Below are 25881 nucleotides of genomic sequence, written 5' to 3'. Positions count from 1 at the left end.
CGGATTGAGACTCCAAACCTTATTTCTGCCATAAAAGGAAAGATGTCATTTCCTATACCTTGTCATTAATTGGGAGACATGGTGTTAAATTAACTGTAATGGAAAATGTAGCTGTGCTATTGGTTTGCTAAAGGTTGTTTACACCCATTTAAAGCCTAAAGTTACTGGAAATCTACCTGGTTTTAGTTGTTGAGGTTTATATATATCCATTAGCATCTGCTTTGTAGAGGCCTTGTTTAAGCCACTCGTAGGTTTTGACCAATGATCAAACTAAACTCACTGGAAAATCCCAAATACTGACGCCGCTGTCTGGTTAGTTTGAGATCAGAAAACGGGCAAATATGTAGCAGTTGTGCTGCTTTTGTTTCTACAAAGTGTGCATCCTGTTTACGTCTGTATGTACATCCTTTAAGTCAGACTTTTAAAATCCAGACTGATGTAAAATTTAGCTGAACACACTAAACAGAGGAAGAATATTAAGTTTGTCGTTGTGTGTGAGGTTTATAGTGTTTTCGGACGGTCATCGTCTTCTGAGTGAAGGTCAGACTGCAGCCGGACGGTAAAGACTTATGGGACTGAAACAACAGAGCGTCCTCAATGGAGCGTTAGTAAAAACCGGCCTTAAAACTCATACAGGCGTCTAATAAAAAAAACTCTGCAGTCTTTGCGCTCTGGTTTCAGACTTTACGAAATGTGTGTGTTTGACTGAGTCTTTGTGTTTTTTCCGTGTCTCCTTTTGTTTTTCGTTGTGCTTGATTAACCTTTACTTTTTATCAGTTTTATTATTCATCCCTCGAACCCTCTCGTCATCCTTCAGTCCTGCTAACAGCCGTCTCTGGTCTGTATCTCCGTCTGCCTGCAGCTGCTTTAAAGAAAAACACTTCACTTTGTTCTCATTGGGAAACAACCAGGAATGAGTTCACATAAAAAGGAAAAGCAGGTGGTTGGTGACTTGTTGCTGGTTTTCACTGGGCGAGTTCGTTCTTTAGACTCGGTGTCACTGAGGAAGAATTAAAGTACATTTCCTCTTTGGAGTTCTTCTCCTTCAGCCTTAACTTCTTAAAACAGCAAAGATTTTCTTAGCTTCCCAGCTAATGGTAGCGCTTCCTAGCCTTCCAGCTAACACTAGCTCTTCCTAACCTCTCTGCTAATAGTAGCTCTCCCTAGCTTCCTAATCGGCCAGATAGACTAGATTAGATACAGTAGCTCTCCCTAGCCTCCCAGCTAATAGTGGCTCTTCCTGTCCTCCCAGCTTATAGCAGCTCTTTCAGGTTTCCTAGCTAACAGTAGCTCTTCCTAACCTCCCAGATAACAGCAGCTCTTCCTAGTCTCCTAGCCTCCTAGCTAACAGTAGTCTTTTCTAGCCTCTTAGCTAATAGCAGTTCTTGTTAGTTACCCAACCTCCCTGCTAATAGTAGCTCTTCCTATACTCCCAGCTTATAACAGCTCTTTCAGGTTTCCTAGCCTCCTAGCTAATAGTAGCTCTTTCTAACCTCCCAGATAACGGCAGCTCTTCCTAGCCTCCTAGCTAACAATAGCCCTTTCTAGCCTCTCAGCTAATAGTAGTTCTTTTTAGTTACCCAACCTCCCAGCTAATAGTAGCTCTTCCTATCCTCCGGCTAATACTACCTCTTCCTAATGTCCTAACCTCCCTGCAAATACTAGCTCTTCCTATCCTCCCAGCTAATAACAGCTCTTTCAGGTTTCCTAGCCTCCTAGCTAACAGTAGCTCTTTCTAGCCACTCAGTTAATAGCAGCTCTCTGTAGTTTCCTAGCCTCCTAGCTAACAATAGCCCTTTCTAGCCTCTCAACCTCCCTGCTAACAGTAGCTATTTGTTACCTCCCAGCTAATAGCAGCTCTTCCTGTTTCCCCTTTCGACTGGTGACAGAATCCTTCAGTTTTAACCCGGTTTCCCCCCTCCCTCCCCCTCATCTTACCCCTTTTCTCACCCCTCAGTGTGTGTGAGAAAAGTCGAGAGGCAGGTCGGTCGTACTCTACTCGGTCTTGGAATGCCCACGCTGCTGATAGCGGCGGCTATTTATGGCCTCGATGTGTGTGAACGAGTAATCGCACACAGAAACGCTTCATAGTTTTCATAGTCTTCACGTTCCTCCGGCTCCGACTTTCCACCCAACGTCCTTCACCTGGATCCGTCGTCACCGGGTCTGGATCCAGGTCACAACCCTCCTGTTGGCTTAATAATATGTTTTCACCTTCTGAGTCCAGATCTCATTCTTCTTCTTCTTCTTCTTCTTCATCTAAATTCTGATGTCCAGCTGCTTTATGGTCAGAGATGAGGAACTACATTATGTGGATGGGGAGTCCCTCCAAAGATAGAAACATGAGTTTGTGTGTTTGCGTGGGCCCAGTTTCAACACCACGGCCCATTTAAGAGGACGACGGCCTCCTGACCCTCTGCGGCCGTCATGTGCTACAGAAAGAAATGTGGCACCTGACCTCGACATTACAGCCGCGTGACATAATGCATTCCCCCGAGCCCCCGTACCTAAAAACCCTTTTACTCTAAAACCCAGTCCTAAAAGGTTTTAACCCCTTAAAAAGATGTGTGGTCCTGGAGAACGGGCCCACGACGTTAAGTGTTCTGCAAGAGTTTTGACCCCATGTCGTAATAAAACTAAGAACACACACCGTGATGCACTTGAACAAACTGATAAACACCGTTTAAACAGATCCAGTTCTGCAGCAGTTAGTCAGTTAGTTTTTGGCTCGTCCACAGTGAAGCTTTATGTGCGAGGAACCAGCCTGAGCTTTAAAACCTGAGATGTTTTAGCTGCTTTTCACTTTTGGACAAACCTTCAAAGTGTTGATGTAGACTGGCTTGTTTTTTAAGGTGCAATATGCTCTAAATGTGGAGCTGTTAATCAAATCTGCAACTTCAGAAAAAAACATTTCAAAGTTTAATTTTCACAATTATTTATTAAAAAATGGCTGAGAAGAATATAAAAACTATATGTAACTATTATTCTAGGCTACAGATCCTGTTTTTTTTTGTGTCTTTCTGGTTGAAGTTATCTTTCATTCCCAGAGGCTCCGATGGTTTTGTTTATTTCTTTGTCTTTTCAGTCATAACTTCATAAAATTCTTCCAAACCTGGAGAAAGTGAAGACATTTTAGCTGCTATTCACGTTTGGACAAACCTTCAAAGTGTTGTGTTCCTCACTTCCCAGCTAATGTTAGCTCTTCCTAACCTCCCAGCTTATAGTAACACGTCTTATCTTCCCATATAAGAGTAGCTTTTCCATGCTTCATAGCCTCCCAGCTAACATTAGCCCCTAGCTTGTTTAAGATGCATGATTAAGTTGTGGTGTTGCCTTCAGGTGCATTGTAGACCTGGGATATGTTTTTTCTTTTTTACCAAGTAATAAATTCTGCTAAAAACTCATCTGAAATGGTGGTTTTCATACATAAATCATGGAAAATGTTCGTGCAGGCACAGTTTTCCTTTTGTCTTTTCAGCCTTAACATCATAAATAAGGAGGTTTGTCGCTAGGATGTGACTGTATTTTGTCTGTAAACAAACTATTTTGCGGTTGAAAGCTGTTTTTATGAAACAAAAAAACAAATCAAATGAGTGAATAATAAAAGTATTGAGAGTCGCAGCTTCTGTCTAAACAGAGATTCAAGAACAAACGTGTGTTTTTTAGAGTAATTGCAGCTCGTTAGGAACCGTCATTAACTCCTGCTTCCTTTTTATTTACTTCTACCCCTCCCCGTCTTTATGTCGTCCCTCCAGAATATCCCACCCCCTCCACCCTCCCCTGAACCTCCCATTTCCCACCAGAATCCCCCCTTTTTTGGCGTCGCACCATTTTTTTTTTTTTTTTTTTTTTTAATCTCGGCTCATTTCAGATAACGTCTCATTTCTTCTCCGTCCCTCCCCCCTCGACTCCCCCCTCCCTCCCTCCCTCCCTCCCTTCCTCCCTCCTCTAACTCCAACTCTCTGTCCATTCTCTCTCCGGAGGAACAAGGAACTCCTTAACAGCAGCACCTGAATCAGCCCTGTGTCAAATCACAGAAAACTCAACGCGCTGGTGTTTACACTCAGCTCCCCGGCGCTCGGGTTTCCACAGGAGACGTTCGTTCATACGGGGGGAAACACTCGCAGACGCAAAAACGAATTTAACGACAGATTTAGCTTCAAATCCTCCTCCTGCGTATTTCAAAATCAAATCAAGCAGCCATTTGTTTCGTCTAATCGGCAGCAGATGAAGAAAAGCAGAAGAGCATCAATCAGGCGACAGATCTCACGCTCGGTGCAACGTGTCTGAGCTGCACTTAGGATTAATTTCAGCTTAATCTCTTGATTAACTGATCCGGTGTGTGTTTTGCTTTTAATAAATGTCGTCAAGATGGTGTCTTCAAAATCATCATTCAGGCTTTTGTTTTTGTCTAAACAGCAGCCAAGAAATATATCCACGCCGCAGTCACAAAAGATGAGGCTTATAAATTATAAACGCAACGTGTTGAAACGCGCAAAATAAAATAAATTCAGACAGATTTAGCATCAAATTCTCCTCCTGCACTTTCAAATCTCACGCTCAGTGTTTCTGAGTCTGGTCTGAAATATCTGAGCGGTTTATGGGGGAAGGAAAAGGGTTTGTTTTAAGCTTTAGGGTTAAGTTTAGGCCGGGGGCGTCAAACTCATTTTAGTTTGTGGGTCAAACCAGTAACACAACTACACACCGAGCTGTAAGCAACAACAGCTCCATGTTTTCTTCTTGTTTTAGTGCAAAGAAGAACAAATAAACTGGGAGAACGTTTACATTTAATGACAAAATAATAAATTCTTGAGGAAAATGAGTGAAAATAAATAAAAATTTGGGCTCATTGCTGTTTAGTGCTGTGTTCTGTCCACGTCTCTGAGTAAAACAGTGGACACATTAGGAATAAAAGTCATTTTCATTGACATTTGCAGTCGTCTATGCACTTTGCAAATTCATGCTGCAGCCAGATTTGACCTATTTTCCATTGCCACAGAATAAAACCCGCCTCATTTACTCAAAAACCATAAAATACAATACAATTCACAAACTCATTACAGAAATAATAGAAAAAAATTATTTAAGAAACAGTAGTTAATCAGAAAATATCATTTTTCAGTCCTTCCGGGGTCAGTGGGTTAGTTTTAGGGGCAGGATTATTCAGTTACACATTGATTTGGTCCAGATTTTAAAATTTAGATCTGATGAGCTGCACATTTTCATCAGCCAACAACAAGCATGTAACGACAAATTCAAACCAAAACAAGTAAATGTTAAATAACAAGCGCTGTTTATCCATTATCATCTTTTCACTTCACAACTTTAAGAATAAACTTTTTCGTCTTATGTAGACCAGTATCTTATATATGTTACCCAGACTTTAAAACAAAGAAGTAATAAAATAGTTTTGCATTTCAAATAAAATAAATGTGACGTAAGAACGTCAAAAGCATGACGACCATGTTGGATGAGCTTTACTCCGCCCACATGCGGAACTGGTCGTGTTGGGGCGGAGCTAAGGCAGTCTGGATGTTGAGACCCGCCCACCCAGCTCTCAGTTACCGTGTTAGCTCAGGCTACTGAGCTAGGCTAATTGGTATCCAAGTTGCTAGTTTGACTACATCGATGCCATTTGTGCCACTTAAAATATAATAACTCAGTGATGAAGTGACGACTTTGCTCTGTGAAATCCTGATGGTCCAGTTCTTCATCTCATGTAGAATCACTGCAGCCTGATAATCATAGTTCTAGTCTACACTCACACTTTAGCTTTAGCTTTAGCCTTAGCCTTAGCTTCAGCCAGGGGACAGGTCGTCCAAAACACGGGGGCGTCATTCAGGACAATTAACCTGGAAAGTCTGGTGTTTTTCTCGGTGGTGTCTCTGTAATATAACGTAATATAATCATTACAAAGCAAAGTTGTAAAATAAAATCGCATCTTTGTGTTTTAGGGTTAAACGGACGGTTTTCGTCTTCAGTTTCCGTTTAAGGCTTGACAGAGACATAGTTCTTGAGTTTTTAAAACCATTTGTATCAGTAGTTTAAAAATAACCCACTGCATTGTGGGTTGGTTGCTAGGTTACCTGAAATGCTGCATTCACTTTTCTGAACTACTGCAGGAATTTCGGAATTTTTCTTGCTTCTGGGTCACATGTGGGGTTTTAGGGTTTCAGGGTTTCAAGGTTTAGGGTTTTTTAGGGTTTTAGGTTTTAGGATTTTAAGTTTTTAGGGTTTTAGGGTTTTTTAGAGCCTCTAATCATTTGATCAGCCAGATAAAACTGGGAGAATCTGAGCACCAACTCTCCCCAGGGAAACTTGTGAGGGAACCAGCTACTAGATGGTTCGATAAGTTTAGTTCAGTCTCTTGATTAACTGATTGGGGTTTGCTTTATTAAATGGCGTCAACATGGCGACATTATCAGAATCTGGTTCAGTCGACTGGTTCCAGGGTCAAACGTTGTTGTTGTTGCTGATAAAGGAATAAATGAGATTGACTTTCCCACTGAGAAGATCTGCTAATCTAAACGCCTCCATCTGGACCAGCATGTTTAAAAAAAAAGTGAATTAGACTAAACAAGACATTGATTGATTCGAACACGGCATCTTAACATTCACTCATTTATTCATTTTCTGTAACCGCTCGTCCTCTGGAGGGTTTGCAGAGGAGCTGGATCATATCCCGGCTGGTAAAAGGAAATTATTTCTAGCTGCAGCTCTGCTCCCGAACACGTTGGTCCAACGTCCCAGAAAGAAACACTGAGTGTGAGATGTGAATGTGCAGGAGGAGGATTTCACCTCGAATCTGTTGTTAAACTTAGAGCAGAACCTTCTGTTCTTCTCTCAAAGCAAAAAGTCTCATAATGGGAACTTTATTCTCAGACTCTCAGACATACTGAGCATTTTAGATGGATGGATGGATGGATGGATGGATGGATGGATGGATGGATGGATGGATGGATGGATAGATAGATAGATAGATAGATAGATAGATAGATAGATAGATTACTTTATTCATCACTGAAGGGAAATCAGGTATGAGATCAGGTATGAGAAATGAGATCTGTTGCTTTTAAACTGGATTCAATTAAAGTGTGTCTGTTATTTAAGCCTAGCCCACCAAAATATTGGGAACACTTGTCAATTCAGTAGCACTACAACATAAAAACAAAGTTGAATCAATTTCTTTCTCAGTTATTAGAAAGTAAAGCTGCACACGAGAACCTTCATGGAGACCAGGACTGTTATAATTCACTACTGTGCCTAATAAAGTGGCTTATGAGCGTAAATTTAAATAGTGTTTCATCAATAATAACCAGAGTCTTTATTTATTTCTGCTGTCAGAGGAGTTTCTTTACTCTGAACTGGCAGTAAAGCATATTTTAACATACAGTCCCACAAAAAACACGACAGTTCTAGTCTAATTTTAGGCTAATCACACTTAAAATGCAATTAAAATGTTGAAATTATTTACTTTTTTGGTGATTTTTGGTGAGAGTGAAGGTATTTATAAGAATAAAGCAGGTGCAGCTTTCAAGTGATTACAATTATGAAAGGAACCCAATAACCCCTCCCTCCCAACAACTCCCAACCAACCCAGACTTTCCTAACCATTGCAAATCCTCCCAACTATCCCAAACCCTCTTAAACCATCTGAATCATCCCAAACCATCCCAATCATTCCCACTTGTCCCTTTAAGAGTCCAAATCTTTACACCATTAACTCTCCATTGGGTTTGTCCAGCCCAGGTTTACAGAAGGAGTTGATGTAGCAGAGTGATGCTTCCTTAAGAAAAATAATCCATCAGTCAAAATGATTTATTTTTTTACTAACAGAGACTTTACAGCTTGTTCTAAAATATGCATCATTTCCACAAACAGTTGAATGTCAGATATTAGAGGCTAAAGCTGAAGCTTTAGTTGATGATGCGTTCGCTGGTGTCGCAGGTGTAAAACGCAGACTCGTGTTTCGCGAGGCTTTGAACTCGCTGACCTTCGTCTCTTAGATTCTTTTCTGCAGACGTTTAAAAAAAACAAAAACAAACAAATCACAATTCAAGTTTAACATCAAAACGTCTGAGATCATCACATTTTGTTTTGTTTTTTTCTTCTTCTTTCCCACCTGAGCGGCGTCTTTATGCTCGATTCTAGATCTATAACACCCGGCCTTTTATTTCACACATCAGTGCCAGCATACCCTCCCCTCCCTCCCCCTTTCCCTCCCCCATCCCTCCCCCCTCCTCCCTCCCTTGTTTTCTCAAATCTTTCTCCCTTTATTTCTTTCACTCTTTCTCTGCTCCGTCTGGAAGCTGAATGGTCAGAGCCAGGATGAAGTCATCATGTCTTTATATCATTATATTCTCCTTTTACCTTTTTTAGTCACAGAGGAGCCCTTCAGGGTGGGGCGCCAGGGGCACAGATTGGCTGTGGACGGGACGACGCACACACACACACACACACACACACACAGAAACACACCCTTTAACCCCCGTTTGTGTTGTGTGTTGTGTTATGTGCCCACTTTGTGCGCTCGCTCCTGCAGCAGCGCCGGCCTTTCCATCCGCACTCCCTCACAGTTTCCATGACAGAGCTGCTTCAGAAAACTGACTTTTCTTTTTTTTTTCTGGGGGAGGAAATGCTGCTTTTTAAAAGTGACATTAAAAAAAAAAAGGAGAAAACTCCTTGTGGAGAGTTGATCAGCTGTTAATAACCTCCTACTTTGTGGTTGAAACGCTGCTTAAAAAAGTGACATTTTAGTGGAGAGAAAGCTCAGAAAACGTCAGAAAAATGTAAATTAGACAATAAAAAATTAACTTTCCTTCGTTTTCTGTTAAAGTTTCCAATTGTTTTGCACGAATCTCTATTGTTTTGGTTGTTTTTTTTGAGAAAAACAAGACTTTAAAGGATTTTTCTGTCCAAATTGAGGCTTCTGGCATAAAAACACACAACTCTCTAATTCCTAGCCAGCGCATTTTTACTTTTCAGGAGCTTTTCCACAACTTCTTCAGTTGGAAAACCTGTTTTTTTTAAGAGAAAATAGGCGAAGAAATCTCTCAGTGAATAATAAACAACATTTGAAGGTGAAATGAACAAACCATTAACTTTCCTTCATTTCCTCGATGGTTTTTTATTTTTATATTTGGGCCTTTTTTTTGAGAAATGTTGTTTTAAAGTTGGCATTTAATGGAGAATGTGTCATTAAAACAAGATTTTTTTCTGTTATTATTATTATTTGCATTTTTTTGTCCAAATCGAGGCTTCTAGCACAAAATCCCACCTCCTGCTAATTCCTAGCAAGTTTCTTTTTGTTTTTCAGCTGCTGTTTTGGAAGTTAAATCGCTTCAAACTCTGAGAAAATGTCTCTGTTAATCAAAAATAACCTCAGAACGTCGAACCACTTGTTGGTTTTGCAGATTCTCTGCATCATTTCGTCCAAATCGTCGCTGCTCTCGGCTCTTAGCATAAAACCCAACACTTTTTCAGTTAGAAATCCTGTTTTTAAAGGGAAATTAGACCAAATATACTCTCAGTAAATAAAAAATACGCTTTGAAGCTAAAATAAATATGATTTGGAGAACAAAAAAATAACTTTCGTTAACTTTGTATTTGAATATCTGAGTTGTTTGTCCCATATTTAAATCGTTTTGCTGTTTTAAAGTTGACTGAGTTCAGTGACAGTGAATAAAAACAAGACTTTGACAGATTTTCTGGTCTAAATCGAGGCTTCTAGCATGAGAGCCTCTTCACGCTAATTCCTAGCAAGTTTTTTTTATATAAAGATGCGTTTTTCTGCGTTGTTTTCTTCAAATCTTTATGTTTCCAGTCATTGTTTTGGAGAAACTCTGCGTTAAACTCTCAGAAAACGTCCTCAGAAAGTCGACCTCTTGTTTGTTTTGCTGATTCTCCAGCGTAAAAACCCGACTATCTGCTAATCCCTGGCAAACGTCTGTTTATTTTTTATCAGCTGCTTTTCTGCTTCTATTTCTGGGACGAATCTGATTCTGCTTTTAAAAGCGACATTTCAGTGGAGAATCCCAGAGAAAAAAGGGACTTTAAAGTTCTGTTTTCCGTCCCCGATGGAGGCTCCTAGCGCGTAAACCCACCACCCACTAAATCCTTTTTTTTATTTTTCAGCTGCTTCTCCTCTAATATATTCATGTGTGTATTCTCACATTAAGAGCTTAAACACACTGACTGACTGTTTGACAAACTTTCCACACACACACACGCCTCTGAGTAAAACCCCACCGCGGTTTCCAGCTCTGGGTGGAATAAAGGTGCCTTTTGTGAGTGTGTTTTTTTTTTTTTTTTTTAGGTGGGGTGGGGCCCGGGCGAGGAGGAGGGAGGAGGTGGGAGGAGGAGGGAGGAGGGTGGAGGGTGGAGGGGTGGGGGCGCTGTCCAGTCTGGAACAAGCATGAATGTTCCCTTAGTTCCTTCAGACATCGCACTTTCCTGCCTAGTTTCACAGCAGCGCTAGAAGAGGAGGAGGAGGAGGAGGAGGAGGAGGGTCTCAGGGTGGGGTGTGTTTGAGGAGGTGAGCGGGAAAGGAGACGGGGAGGTGGGGGCGGAGGTGGGGGCGGAGCTTGCCGTCCAGCCAGTGAGCTCATTGGAACAGAGTTGTTGTTTTATCCTCCTCCCGAGCGTGGACTTCTTGGAGGAGGGATACGAGCCGCCGGCCGGCCAGCTCCCTCAGTCGGCCCTGAACGCTGCAGCCGAGCGGAGGCACCTCCACCACCTCCTCCTCCACCTCCTCCTCCTCCTCCGAAACCCCCCCACCACCACCGCCGCCGCCCCCTTTAACCCACAAACCGGCCTCGCAGGTATCTCCACAGCCAGGACCGACTTTTACTGGACGGGCGAAGGACGAAGCAGCGGGAGGACGAGCTCCAGGCAGAAAGGAAAGGTGTCCTAACCGGATTTTGTTTTGTCTCCTTCTTCTTTCTTATCCCCCCTTCCCTCCCTCCTCCCTCACCCTTCCTCACCCTCCTCACCTCCCAGCCGTCTGGTGCTCTGGTGGAAAATGACCCTCTTGGCCCTCTGCCTCCTGGATGGGGTAAGTTTTTATAAATATCTCACACACACTCTGGTTTAAACGATGACCGAGCGGCTCAGAATGTGTTTTTAGGATCAATTCGTATCTCATCGTGTCTAATTATGTGACTCAGGAGATAAAACTGGTTTAAAGGAGGTAGAATCTGGTGCAAAGTGTCAAAAACCTTTGATTTCATTTCTGCAGACGCTCGTTAAACAGGACGTTCAACTTCTCCTGCAGCTTTTCCTCGTGCAGCGTCGGCCTCATGTTAAAAACCTCCTGATAAAAACCTCCTGTTAATAACACTTCTGTTTAAAACCTCGTCCTTTAGGTTAAACGTGACTCTCAGAAAATGTTCGACTCTCATCGATGCGTAAAATCCAAACCCACTCGTTAATTGCTCACAACTTCAGCTGCATCATCCCAGAATATGTTCATGTGTGCGTTTGATTCGTCTCAACTCTGCAGAAAAAGTCTCTCGTCAATGAATCAGCGTCAACAGACGTTTGGGTGATTTTTAAAGGCTTCTTTTTAAAGATGTGGATGAAACATCTTTTCGGTTTCCTTTTCTGCTCGTTTATCACCGCTCCCTAATTACAGAGGCAGCGTTATTGATGGAGGGAGGAGGGGGGAGGAGGGGGGAGGAGGACGGAGCCGTGTAACCGGATCCACTCGTTCATTCATAAGCGCTGACTTTCATCGCTCCTTCCCTCCGGCCCTGATGCCTTTTCAGCATGTTTGCGGCGCCTTTTCTAAAAAAAAAAAAATCTAAAAAACCTCAATTATATCTGTGGCTTCGTCTTCGCTCGTTTTCTGCTGCGGTTTTTTATATATTTTTTTTATTTATTTATTTATTTTATTTTTTTTTCTTCTGAGATTTTAAAACGAGGGGGTTCGTACTCGGGACTGGACGGTGGATGAAGTTGGGGGTGGAGAGATGGTCGCAGCAATGTGAGCACTACTGTTTCTGGGCTTCTCCTCCGTCCACACACTCCTGTTAATGAGAAAAAGATGTGGAGGAGGAGGAGGAGGAGGAGGAGGAGGAGGAGGAGGAGGCTGCTACCAGCGACTCTCTCCTGAGACCAGGCCTCCACCACACGTCCTACACACTCCGTTAATTCAGGCGTCCGGAAAAACACCCGTCGCCTCATTTAGCGTTTTTACATGTAGATAAATAAATAGTTTGTTCTGTTTTAACCTCACACTCACTCTCAGGTTTAACCTGCTGATGCATTTAGAGTCAAAATGGTTTGTTTATCAGATGCTAACACAGATTCGTTTTAGTAAAAATGTGATCAAATTATGATAAAATGAACATTTTTAGGTTTAATTCTCGGTTCATTTCCTGTTTGTGTTTCAGCTGTTAAGAGTCTCAGAGTTAAAAATGGGATTTTTTTTCATGTTCTCTCATTAAATTCTGTTCTGACAAAGATTCATGCTTCAGAAAAACAGATTTTTAGTCAAAATGAGAGAAAATTATGACGTATACACATTTATAGGTTTAATTCCTGTTTGATTTTGAATATTCAAACATTCTTTCATTAAACTTTTTTTTCTTTAAATTAGCTGCACAGACTTTATCAGGTTTAAGTTATTCAGAGTCTGGAAGTTTTAAAATATGAACTTGTTCCTGTTTGTGTTGATGCTTCAGTAAAACAGATTATTAGTAAAACATGAGAAAACTATGATAAAATAACATTTAATTTTAGGCTGATTTCCTGTTTGTTTATGATTATTCAAACATTTCTTCTTGTTAATTTCCTTTCTTTAGTGTTTTTCTAGATGACAGAGTGTCAAAGTGTCTAAATTAGCTGCACAAACTCCCTGAGATTTAACCCTGGTGACATATTTAGTTTTAAAATATGGATTTTTATCTGTTCGTGTTGACGCCTGCAGAGATTTATGCTTCAGAAAAACACATTTTTAGTAAAAACGTGAGTAAATTCTGATAAAATAACGTTTCTAGATTTAAATCTAGGTTGTTTCCTGTTTGTTTTTCAGTATTTAAACACATTTTTAACCTTTTTTGTCTGGATATACAGAGTTATCTTGTCCCATTTCTCACCTTTTTAAACAGAAATCAGGTTTTGCTGTTAGTTATAAGTTTTTAGTGTCTGGAAGTTAAAAATATGAACTTTATCTGTTTTCTAATCCAGTCATCTGTGTCATTTTTACGCCCCCATGGTCTTAAAAGTCTAAAAAATCAACATGGAATAATTTGTGGTTTACAAAAACTGATTTTTCAGTAAAAACATGAGTAAATTATAATAAAATAACATTTCTAGATTTAATTCTGGCTTCACTTCCTGATAGTTTTTCAATAATCAAACGGATCTTTAGCATTTTTCTGGATATATTGAGCAAACGACTTTAAATTCAGTCAAATTTCTCACTTTTTCAAAGAAAATAAAAGTATTTGCTCTGAGTTTTGAGTTTTAATGAACTCAATGTGTTTTTTAATTGAGGCTTTTGTCATTCGGATGATTCGTTTGGAGGTTTATTCGTAAAAACAGGAGCGAATTATGACAATAACTCAGAACATTTCTAGATTAAATAATGGGTTGATAAGTCAAACTTCTCATCCTGTTTTATAAGAAATAAAAGTATTTGCTTTAGTTTTGAGTGATGAGCTGCACACACACTCAGATTTAACCTTGTTGAGTCTAAAACGTTGAAATAAAGCCACTGGAAGTTAAATATATGAACTTTATCTGTTTCTAATTTACTCATTTGTGTCATTTTCAGGCTAAATGTCTAAAGCTTCAACATGGAGCAGCTGGATTTTTAGTAAAACATCACAAATGAACTTAATCCTGAGTTGGTTTCTGTGGAGTTTTTGAATAATCAAACAAATCTTCATGTTTTTCTGGATTTATTTACTCTCAGTTTTGAGCCTTTGCTGCACATTTACAGTCTGGAAACTGAAAATATGAACTCAGTCTGTTTTCTAATGAATGTTTTTATCATTCAGATGCTAGAAAAACAGATTATTAGTAAAATATCTTGTTTCTGGATTCGTTTGTGGGTTGAGAAAGTCTTTGCTGTCAGTCGTGACCTCGTGGCTGCAGCTTTAACCTGCTGAGTTTTCACATCACGTCGTGGTGAAATTTCGCACCGACTCGCTGCTTTTCTCTCGACGCGGTGACATTTTTCCTCCTTCTTCTTCTTCTTCTTCTTCTTCTTCTTCTTCTTCTGCTGCGAGAGCCTCAGGTGATTCCTCCCGATCCTGAATCTCACCTCCTCCGTTTGTGTCTTTGTGTTTTTTTCAGAGAAGCGACAGGACAATGGCAGAGTTTACTTCGTCAACCACAACACCAGGACGACGCAGTGGGACGATCCCCGGACCCAAGGGTGAGACTCTCTGAGCGTCTCTGTGCGTTCGCTGGTTGGTTGGTGTGTGTCTGTTTGTGTGTCTGTGTTTGTGTGTCTTTGTGTTTGTGTGTCTGTGTGTTTGTGTGCATGTGTCCGGCTGCTTATTAGACGGTTGCGTCGCTTTGGGTGTTTGGCCTCGAAACTGAAGATGATTCGATGAAAACTTAAGAGTAGAAACGTGAGGGAAGAAAAAAAAAAAGAAAAAGCTAAATTTTTTGGTTTGTTTTTCCTCATTTTCACCTCCTCCTTTCTTTGCCCGGAGCTTTTAACCGTTTATTTTTTACCTCTCACTTCACCCTCTCGCTCATTACAAACAAACCTTTGTATTTTTAATTAAATTAAATCCTCTGGAGATGTGGTCGCTCGTGCATCATTTTTAGATCCGAGAACTTATTTCTCTTTAAAAAAAAAAACATCTGGATGGAAGAAACAAAAAAAATGTAATTTCACAAACAAAAATAGTTGAAATATGAGCTTTTATCGGTTTCTAATTAATCTATAGTTGAACGTGAAGCTGTTGGATGATTATTTTGTCCGTTCAGATGGTTCAGACTTTTACATGATGCTAAATAAGAGGCCCGTGCTGAGGCCTGTAGCTCTGTAGCTCTGCAGGTTTGCAGGTTTTTTGCAGGGGAGGGGGTTTTTAGGGCTTTTTTTTGCACCCCCCCCCCCAGACTGGGCCCCCCCCCTCCATGGCTGGGACCGTGCTCACTGCCCCTCTCCCTGTTGCAGGATGATCAAGGAGCACCCCCTGCCCCCGGGCTGGGAGATGAAGTACACCGCCGAGGGAGTCCGATATTTTGTGGACCACAACTCGCGCACCACCACCTTTAAAGACCCCAGACCCGGGTTTGAGTCAGGGTAAATATTCTCTCCCAGAAAACAACAAGCAAAATAATAATAAAAAAAACAAAAACTAATAATTAAAAATAAGAAATGCTTCCCTCAGGAAACCAAGGAGAAGATTTAGCTGTGATTTTTTCCCTGATATAAATCAATTAATCTAAACTACATCATCTCTCTCCTTTATTTATTTATTTATTTAATGTGTCTCTACTGAGCTCATGTTGAATCCATTTCCCCCTTTTTTTCATTTTTCTTTCCCCTCCTTTCTTTTTTAAATATTTCTTTTGCGTCTGAAACCTCAGACACGTTTTTTAAAGTGAAGCTAAATCCTTTGCTCGGGGGCCGGTGGATGTGTTTTTGGTCGCAGACCTCAAACGTTGCAGCAGCAGCAGCAGCAGCAGCAGCGCTGGCTGATCCTCCGGCTGATCCTGCGGCTGATCCTCCGGCTGATCCTCCGGCTGATCCTCCGGCTGATCCTGCGGCATGCGCTGGTGTTTCTGTGCCTCTTTTTTCTGTGGGTTTTCACGTCCGTTTTCACGTGCATGGTCGCTTCTGCAGACGTATGTGGAAGCTGCTGATACTTGTATTTTTAGAGAAAGCTGCACAAGTTCTGACCAAAACCGACATGTGTCTGGCAGCATCAGATTCCTCCTTCTCCCACGAATTTCACTCTCCCTCGTCATCCGTCTGTCTGGCTTTCTTTCTTTCTTTCTTTCTTTCTTTCTATCTTTCTATCTTCCTTTCTGCTGCTGCTGCTGCTGCTGACGAAGCACATTTCCCGTGTGTGAGTGAGTTATACTAACACAGCTGCAGGTCCAGACTCTGGTGTCTGAGACCCAGATTCACCATTTAGAGCGAGACGGCTGAGTTTAATATTCCTTAAAGGAGGCCTGAGATGTTTCTGTTCATCAGCTGAGCAGAAAGAGCAGAAATAAAATAACTTGATCCTCTTCTTTCTTGTCTCCTCGTGTGTTTTCTTTTACTCGTGCAGGTCACGACAGGGCGGTTCACCCGGCGCCTACGACCGCAGCTTCAGGTGGAAATACCACCAGTTCCGTTTCCTGTGCCATGTGAGTTTTTTTTTTATTTAAATATATAAAAAATAAAAAAATAAATAAAGTCGTCTGCAGCCGCAATAAAAGCTCCGTTTATTGGCGCAGAAATCGGTTTTAATGGGGGATTTGGTTTGTTCTTGGATCGAGGTTTATTATTATTCATAGTTTCTGGAGTCGGGGTTTAAAATGTGAACATCTGTCTGCAGACGGTCAGATACTCACCTGTCGCGTCGTTCCTGAACTTCTGAAGCTCAGTGTTTTGTCTCCGGTCGCCAACGAATTCTCAGCTAATTCACAAATAATCAAAGAGGCGGAGCTAGCAGCCACATTTATGCATTAATTATGCATAAATTTAAGTCTAAACTGGTCGTGTTGTATAAAAATTCGAGCCGTAAACATGTTGCACGTAAACGGCCTCTAGTGGACGTTAGAGGAACTGCAGTTGTTTTTACATTTTCACCGCTAGCAAGTTGTTGCCTAAAATTTGTTTAAAAATGTATTAAAACAAACAAAAATGAGCAAATCATGAAACGACTTTCTATAATTGTTTAATTTTCCTTGAAGGCGTTTCTGTATTTACAGATGTGCATAGTAACTAAACTCATTATAAAATTATGTTTGGTCACAAATTTATAATTTTTTTTTATGCTTTTACCAGGCTGCAAAGAATAGACATGTTTATTCCTTCTGTAAAGTTTTTAAATGGGTGTCTATGACTCGATTTTAGGAGCCAGCCTCTAGTGGACATTGGAGGAACTGCATTTTATTTTAATACTGTCAACGCTAGCAAGTTATTGAGTCAAATTTGCTTTATATACGTATTAAAACAAACCAAAAAAGTAGCGAATAATGCTTGTAAAGTCGTCCAGGATGACGTAGATATGGTTTATCGGAAAGAAACGGGTTTTTTAATTTTCCTTGAAAGCATGTCTGTATTTCCAGATGTGCATAGTAACTAATCTCATTAAAAAATATATAATCTATGCATTTAAATTTATAATTTTTATGCTTTAACCAGGTTGTAATTCTTCCTTTTGTAAATTTTTTAAATGGACGTCTATGGGGATTGACTAGATTTTAGGAGCCAGCCTCTAGTGGACATTAGAGGAACTGCAGTGTTTTATATTTTCAGCCTCAGGCGTCAGCGCTAGCATGTCGTTGCCTAAAATTTGAATTAAGTTCTGTAATTCTGTATCTCACATGTCGCTGTTGTGTTTTTCAGTCCAACGCTTTGCCGAGTCACGTGAAGATCAACGTGTCCAGACAGACGCTGTTCGAGGACTCGTTTCAACAGGTCAGAGACGAGAACTCCGCACACTTTTCCTTCCTCTGGTGAAAATAAATCTCTAACCCACGTTAACGCCGTGTTTTGGGTTCAGATCATGAACGTGAAGCCGTACGATCTCCGCCGCCGACTCTACATCATCATGCGAGGGGAGGAGGGGCTGGACTACGGCGGCATCGCCAGGTGAGAGGAGCCACGAAACAAACGCACCTTTTCCTTCAGCCTCTGTCGTTTGTGTGGGTGGTGGTGTTTTTGTTGTTTTTCTGGGACTTGTTATTTAACCCAATCATTTGTTTTTTGGTGGCGGTTTGATTTTTTGTCTTGTTCCTGTCGCTTCTCAATCTGTGCACCAACTCCTTCCTCCTCGGGATTTAGCGGCAGATTTCAGGCAGGATGCAAATTATTTATACGCTGATGACGAGACAAATGAACAGGGAAGATTTGTTTGTTAAAAATGATTTGTTCTTCATGAATAAAACCTTAAATTTAGTCTAAATAAGTCGGATGACTTCCCAAAAGAAAATATCATTTACTTTAATCTAAAAAGTGTCGCACATTGTTGTGTAAACCAGGATTATAGAAGGACTTGTTGTTGTTTGTAGTTTGACCACATGGGGGCGCAATTTGTTTGGATGTTTGGATTATTGCTACAATAACAGAATTTTAATGCAGAATAGCTTTTATTTCTATTATTTTATTTATTATTTTTAAGTTTTCTGATCTCAGAAGTGCTGAGAAGATGAAAAGAAGTTATTTTTCTGGCAAATCATGAATAAAACCTGAAATTTAGTCAAAATAAATCTGTTTAGCGTCAGAAGATTTGACAAATTTCCAAGGTTTCCAAAAAAACTAAAAAAAAAAAAAAACGAGATGATGGAGAATTTAATCTAAAACATCTAAAAAGTTATTGTAATTTCTCGTTTGACCACATGGGGGCGGTGTTAGTGGATTTATTTTTGTTTTGTTTTTTAGTTTCAGGAGAATAAAAGTCATTTTCGCTGCCAGTCATGAATGAAAAACCTTTAAAATTACAAACCAGAGTCACTTAGTTCCTCTGACGTCTCGTTTTTATCTTTAGAAGATTTTAACAAACTTCCTAAAACCAGTTTGTCGCCTGGAGGACAACTTTGTGCTTTTTAAAATGTCCTCCTGCGTCTCTGTCCTCCATCCACCATCACATGTATCACCCTGCGTCCTCTGTCCTCCAGGTCCTTCCTGTCTCTACATGTTATTTTTCTGTTTTTCATATTTTATTTTTATTATTACCTCCCATCTTTGGTTTTGCATTGTGTCTCTGTCTCCGGTGTCACGTCAGTGGTTTTACCCTATGGTAGGTGACATCATGCTGTTCTACCACAGGGTAGAACCACGGACGGGATGTTGGGAGGTGTCTGCGTCCGTCAGTCCGTCCTTCAGTCCTTCAGTCCATACACCCCCCCCCCTCCTCCTCACCCGTCCATGTAGCCCTCTAATGGGGGAGGGCAGGGGCCTTTGGGAGCGCTTGGTTCTGGTGCTGCAGCTGGTGGAGGTTCCCTCACTCTCTCTCTCTAACATGCATTTGTGTGTCGTTGTATTTATGGATGTTGTGTTGTACTCGCTGTGCTGTGTATGTTTTGTATTTGGAGTAAGATGGTGTGTAAATGTGTTGAACCACTTCACTTCATAAAAGAAGAGGATCTGTAACATTATCCAGACAATGAGCACAAGTTGTTTTACTGAAGTAGAAGAAAAGAAAGTTGATGAAACAAAACAAAGGCAGCTTCGCCTCCATCCCATGAATAAACGAATAAACCAGCCTCCCAGCTTTTACCAGCCTCTAAACTAAGTAATTTAGCTTCGTAGCTAACAGTGGCTCCTCTTATAGTCCTAGCCTCCCAGCTAATACTAGCTCTTATTAGCCCCCCAGCTAAATATAGCTTTTCCTAAATAACAGTAGCTCTTCCAAATGTCCTGGCAAATAGTAGCTCTTATTAGCCCTCCAACTAATAGTAGCCTTTCCTAGCTAACTAATAGTAGCCTTTCCTACCTAATAGTAGGTCTTCCTAGCTTCTTAGCTAATAGTAGCTCTTTCTAGCCTCCCAGCTAATAGTGTCTCTTATTGGCCCCCAGACTAATATTAGCTCTTCCCAGTTTCTTAGCTCATAGTGTCTCTTATTAGCCCCCCAGCTAAATATAGCTTTTCCAAGCTAATAGTAGGTCTTCCTAGCTTCTTGGCTAATAGTAGGTCTTCCTAGCTTCCCAGCTAATAGTAGGCCATCCTAAATAACAGTAGCTTTTCAAAATGTCCTGGCAAATAGTAGCTCTTATTACCCTCCCAGCTAGTAGTATTTCTTATTAGCCCTCCAACTAATAGTAGCTCTTCCTAGCTAATAGTAGCCTTTCCTAGCTAATAGTAGTCGTTCCTAGCTAATAGTAGTCGTTCCTAACTAATAGTAGCCCTACCTAGCTAATAGTGGACGTTTCTAGCTAATAGTAGCCTTTCCTAACTAATAGTAGCCCTACCTAGCTAATAGTAACCGTTCCTAGCTAATAGTAACTGTTCCTAGCTAATAGTAGCCGTTCCTAGCTAATAGTAACTGTTCCTAGCTAATAGTAGCCGTTCCTAGCTAATAGTAACTGTTCCTAACTAATAGTGGACGTTTCTAGCTAATAGTAATAATCGTAGTAATAGTTTCAAGTAGCAAAAATGAAACTTAATAAAATGTTAATAAAACTGGACCTCTGTATTTAATAGAATATTTAATAAATCTGCTCTCAGCGACGACACAAACTCGTCCACACATAAAAAAAAAATTAAAATGTCTCCCTCTGCTGCATTAATGTCCTGTGTCCTCTGTCCCGTCCAGGGAGTGGTTCTTCCTCCTGTCCCATGAAGTCCTGAACCCCATGTACTGTCTGTTCGAATACGCCGGCAAGAACAACTACTGCCTGCAGATCAACCCGGCGTCCTCCATCAACCCCGACCACCTCACCTACTTCCGCTTCATCGGCCGCTTCATCGCCATGGTGAGTCAGACACACGGATTAAATAAAGTTTCATTCGCGTTTCATTCTATGACGTCACCTCCTCCGTTACTTTCTGGGGCTTTTATTTTGACGGGGGAAGGACAGCGAGCAGGAGACGGTCCGTGATGTCTCTCCGTCTCCGCCGCCCCACCCCTCACCCACGCCATGACCTCACCACCACACCCAGCCCACCACACCCCCCCACCACACCCGCCTATATTTAGTCCAAGAAAACACTTTTATTTCTACTCTTCACCTTCTTTCTCCTTTTCCTCGACCTTTTTTCTGCGGCAGCATCGACGGTTTAATTGTTATTGATCAGCTACAGGAAGTAGAACAGGAAGAAGAATTAGAATAAAGAGGAGGAGCAGGGAGTTTGTTTGTCCTCCATCTTTGTGTGGATGAAGACCAGAAACGTGGTTAAATGTTTGACGTGTTTCCTCCTCTCAGGCTTTATATCACGGGAAGTTCATCGACACCGGCTTCACGCTGCCGTTCTACAAACGAATGCTGGACAAGAAACCGACGCTCAAAGACCTGGAGTCCATAGACCCCGAGTTTTACAACTCCATCATGTGGGTCAAGTAAGTACTGCAGCTCCTCCCAGAGTCCGACTGACGATGAAATGATGAAATGATGGTTGTGTCAGCTTCATCCAGGGCTGGGTGGGCGGGGCCGGCCGAGTGGGCGGGGCCGGTGGGTGTGGCTGGGTGGGCGGGGCCGCGTCAGGACGTAACTAAAGGGGAAAACTGTGGAAATATTGCAAATAAAAGCGTCATAAATCAGTTATCGAGATTCTGAATGGATCCAGGTCAAAGTGAAGATAAACAGCTGGTTTATATTTCTGCCTTAAGTTGACAGTGAAACAGGAAGTAGAAACAAAACTTAACCTGACACAGACAAACAGTGCCACCTAGTGTTTGGGAGGAGTCGTTACAGAATTAGAAATGACTCACGCTAACGGAGGCTACGTACGTAAGCTACTGTTTCCCTCAATTCCCCAAATTCAAAACAACTTTATTAATATCTTAAAGGACAATTCCATTTATCTCACACACATCATAACACACAGCAACATTTAAATAAAGATCTTCAATAAAAGTTTGTCTCTTTATCTCTAAATGATAAAAACGTATAAAGATTATAAAGATAATCAGAGGAACCAGGTTATTTTAACTCTATTAAAGTCAAACACTTTCCTTCCACCTTTTATTTAGTTATTGTTCATTGTTAGAGCGACTGTCAGCAGATTAAAATGAATCAATTGTTAATTAATCACATGATTTCCACGGTTAAATGAGTAAACTGTTTTAAATTTATCTTGAAAAGATGTTTGTGGAGACAAAAAAAAAAAACAGAAAATCCAACAATAGAAGTATTTACAAAATAAATTCAGAAATATACACAAAAAAATATACTGAAAATAAAACTGTCCATGTAGGATTTAAACAGGACTGTAACATGGGAATTACAGCAATTATACATTTACATGTTATTATGGAGGTAATGTAGGTAATAAATAAAAAAAATAAACAAGAATAAAAGATAAAAAAATAATTAAATAAAATACAAAAATAAAAAAGAATATAAATAAAAAATAGGATTAAATATAAATAAAAATAGGAATAAAAATGCAAATAAAATAAAAACAAACACGCTGTTTATGCTGTTTATTATTATTATTATTTCCACAAATTAAAATTATGATAAAATCTGTCCAGAATATTGTTGTCTGTTGTTTAACTGTAACTCCAAGAATATTTTTCAGTTGTGGTTTAAGGACAAATTAGGTCACGGTTGAGTCCGATATAGAAACATTGGACCCAATTTAAACGGTTTCTGTTGTATTGGTTCACACATAAAGTGGACGTCCTGACTGAGAGGAGTAAACGACACAGATTATATTCCGGCTTCACTTCAGTGAACTGTGACACGTTTTCCAGGGAGAACAACCTGGAGGAGTGCGGCGTGGAGCTGTACTTCGCTCAGGACATGGAGATTCTCGGGAAGGTTTCCACCCACCAGCTGAAGGACGACGGCGAGAACGAGCTGGTGACCGAGGAGAACAAGGAGGAGTACATCAGGTGAGGCGGCGTGAAAGGCTGAGAGAGGACGAGAGAAGTTTGAGAAAACTGAAGCGTGAACAGCGAACTGCTTCCTGTTTGTCTGCAGCCTGTTGACGGACTGGAGATTCACCCGCGGCGTCGAGGAGCAAACCAAAGCTTTTCTGGACGGATTCAACGAGGTGGTTCCTCTCGAGTGGCTTCGCTACTTCGACGAGAAGGAGCTGGAGGTGAGTTCGAAGGCAAACAAACACGAGACTAAAGCTTTAAATTCAGATTCAGATAAACTTGAGCTGAGCCACATGACGTCACGTTAATAACAAATAATACAACAGTACAAAGTGTATTCAAATAAATAAGTAAATGTTTTAACTTTCCAAACTGACCATGGAGGATGTGACTGTGTAAATGCAGGTGGAAACAGGAATTGTCTGATGACGTTTGCTGCAGAAAATCAAGCTACGGATATTTGTCCACTAGTTTATTTGAACAGATTTAAGATGAAATTCGCTCCTCGTGTGTTTGGGACGTTTAGAACTGACAGAAACTTTGTGCGTCTGCAGATCTGAAAATATATTTTCTAAACTTTCTGCAGTAAAACGAGTTGATTTAGTTGTGAATTATTAAGTCTGTCGGTAGATTAAAATACTTTAATCACGATTAATTGTGTGGTTTTCAGAGTTAAATCACGATTAATCGCACTTTTAAATAAATTTCAGGGATGTTTTTATTGTTTTGAATTATTCGTCGTGTGCGTCTGTTTGACATTTACAGATAATAATCCATCTTTCACATTCTTTAGGCTTTTATTTTTCAGTGGGTGGACAAACACGCTGCTTTAAAATCATTACTATTGTAAACAAACCAAACCAATGATTAAAAAACTTTTATCCAGTTGTTTGAATGTTTTAATTTAGTTCGGATCTAAAAAGTGTCAGAAAACGGCGTCGGTTTGACTAATGCTACGCGGCGTTTTACTGCCCCCTACAGGGGAAACTAAGGACTCCTCCATGACTTAGATTTAGATTTTGTAAAGCGTCAGTTTGTGTTATAATAAAACTGAGTTGAGTCAGATGTGGAGACTGATTTGTGTCGCGTTGTGTTGCAGCTGATGCTCTGTGGGATGCAGGAGATCGATTTGGCCGACTGGCAGAAAAACACCATCTACAGACACTACACCAAGAACAGCAAACAGATCCACTGGTTCTGGCAGGTACGACTGAAAACAGCCCACCTCCTCCTCCCCCCTCCCCCCTCCCACCTCCTCCTCCTCCTCTGATGGGTGAAGTGGTGAAGTGATGAAGTGATGAAGTGATGTTCACGCTGTCACTTCCTGCAGGTGGTGAAGGAGATGGACAACGAGAAGAGGATCCGGCTCCTGCAGTTTGTGACGGGAACCTGTCGACTTCCAGTCGGAGGCTTCGCTGAACTCATAGGTGCGTCCATTCATTCATTTATTTATTAGTAGATGATTAATTAGTAAAGGTTGCCACGGCTACCACCTCCTGATGTTTAGACCTGATCCGTCAATGATTCATCTGACATTAATGTCTTTTTTTTTTATGTCTCCTGCAGGAAGTAACGGCCCCCAGAAGTTCTGCATAGACAAAGTGGGGAAGGAGACTTGGCTTCCGAGAAGCCACACATGGTGAGTTCTTAGCATGGTTAGCAGGGTTAGCATGGTTAGCATAGTTAGCAGGATTAGCATGGTTAGCAGATTGAACGAGGAAGTATCTGATTCTCGGTTTCTCTGGAAACAGACGTCATCTCATTTTGAGTAAAGAGAAATCTGCAGCTTCATTTAGAACTAGAGGACATATAAAAATAATAAATATATTGTTGTTTACGTCCTTTATGTCCAAACGATGAAGCTAAACGAGCTGATATTTAACCTCAGCAGCCAGAGGAGATTTTGAATGAATGAAAGTTTTATTTTGAAAATTAAAAAAATACAAACAACAAATCAAAACCTACTAAAAACCTGATCCTACGCATTCTCTGCTGATTATCTACTGTATATAATTAAATATACAGACCAACGCTTCATGATATTTATATATTTACATATTTACAGACATAAGAAAATAAATAATGTGAATAAATGAGTGAATAAATGATGTGATGATGAACCCTGGGTCCTGTTTGGATTTAACCTGAGTCTGTCTTTCTGCCCCCCCCCCATCCCAGCTTCAACCGCCTGGACCTGCCCCCGTACCGAAGCCTGGAGCAGCTCAGAGAGAAGCTGCTGTTCGCCATCGAGGAGACGGAGGGTTTCGGTCAAGAGTGACGCTTTTAACCCGACGCATCGTTTTAGTTTCTGTTAATCACTGAGAGAGAGAGAGCGACGTTAACGCCATAATGTGTATATTCATATAAAAGGTGTGTTGATGTGTGTGTTCACAGCTCAACTCTAACCCCGCCCCCTACACACACACACACACACACACACACACACACACACACACACACACACACACACACACACACACACACACAGAACCACCACTTTGCTTTGAAACCAGACGATCCAACGTCTCAGCAGCTTCCACAGACGCAGCAAAACAAACGAAACAAACATATCCACAGAGAGAGAGAGAGACATTTTTAAACATTTTAAAGAGAGAGAGAGGATGATTTTATTTTTTATTCTCCTGTTAATTGTGAAAATTCTGCTTTTTTTTTTCCTCCTGTACAGAACTAAAAATAAACCAGATTTGAGTCTTACGCTGCCTTCAGGTTTCATTCATTCGTTCGTTCATTCATGTTCTCGTCCTCTGGAGTTTCCTGGAATCACCAATTAACCTAACGAGCATGAGAACCTGGAGAGAACCCACACAGACGCAGGAAGAACATGCAAACTCCACCCAGAATGAGATTAGAACCCAGAACCCGTCAGGTTTTTAGTTGTGGAGGAAAAAAGACTCAACGTCACAGTTATTCACTGCAAAGTGAAACTGGTTGTCATCGTGTGCATGAGAATCGTTCCTCTGGGTGGATCTAAGGGGCAGCAGCCGCTTTTTGAACCAATCAGAGCTCTGGAGTCGTGTGTCAGCCTCTAGTGGACATGACAGGAACTGCACCTCACTAAAAAACTACAGCCGTAACTTTTTAAAACGTTATTTTCCAACATGGGAAATTAAACTTTTATCCTACGTGTCCTAAATAAAATCATCTGTTTATAAAAATGGGTGAATATCTTCACGTATCCACAGCCAGTACACG

The 25881-nt window shown here is 40.8% G+C and overlaps 1 protein-coding gene across 2 annotated transcripts in view; it reads left to right on the top strand.

Moving 5' to 3' along the window:
* The window catches only part of wwp2 (WW domain containing E3 ubiquitin protein ligase 2), a 53962-nt gene extending 28797 nt beyond the window's left edge, over window positions 1-25165 (top strand). Inside the window, exons 11-24 of one of the 2 annotated variants that reach the window (XM_047596710.1) lie at window positions 10999-11053; window positions 14302-14383; window positions 15137-15265; window positions 16242-16320; window positions 17528-17599; window positions 17685-17773; window positions 20437-20596; window positions 21047-21180; window positions 22540-22680; window positions 22769-22889; window positions 23768-23872; window positions 23999-24095; window positions 24235-24307; window positions 24847-25165. In XM_047596710.1, the coding sequence (XP_047452666.1) occupies window positions 10999-11053; window positions 14302-14383; window positions 15137-15265; window positions 16242-16320; window positions 17528-17599; window positions 17685-17773; window positions 20437-20596; window positions 21047-21180; window positions 22540-22680; window positions 22769-22889; window positions 23768-23872; window positions 23999-24095; window positions 24235-24307; window positions 24847-24946 (1437 nt within the window). In that variant the 3' untranslated portion in view covers window positions 24947-25165. The remainder of the gene's footprint in view (window positions 1-10998; window positions 11054-14301; window positions 14384-15136; window positions 15266-16241; window positions 16321-17527; window positions 17600-17684; window positions 17774-20436; window positions 20597-21046; window positions 21181-22539; window positions 22681-22768; window positions 22890-23767; window positions 23873-23998; window positions 24096-24234; window positions 24308-24846) is intronic. The other variant, XM_047596711.1, reaches the window with a different exon arrangement.
* Window positions 25166-25881: the final 716 nt, after the last annotated feature.

This window comes from Mugil cephalus, chromosome 10, assembly GCF_022458985.1.
Source record: "Mugil cephalus isolate CIBA_MC_2020 chromosome 10, CIBA_Mcephalus_1.1, whole genome shotgun sequence".
NCBI lineage: Eukaryota > Metazoa > Chordata > Actinopteri > Mugiliformes > Mugilidae > Mugil > Mugil cephalus.
Note: the sequence above shows the minus strand (reverse complement) of the source record. Positions and strands in the feature narration are given on the sequence as shown.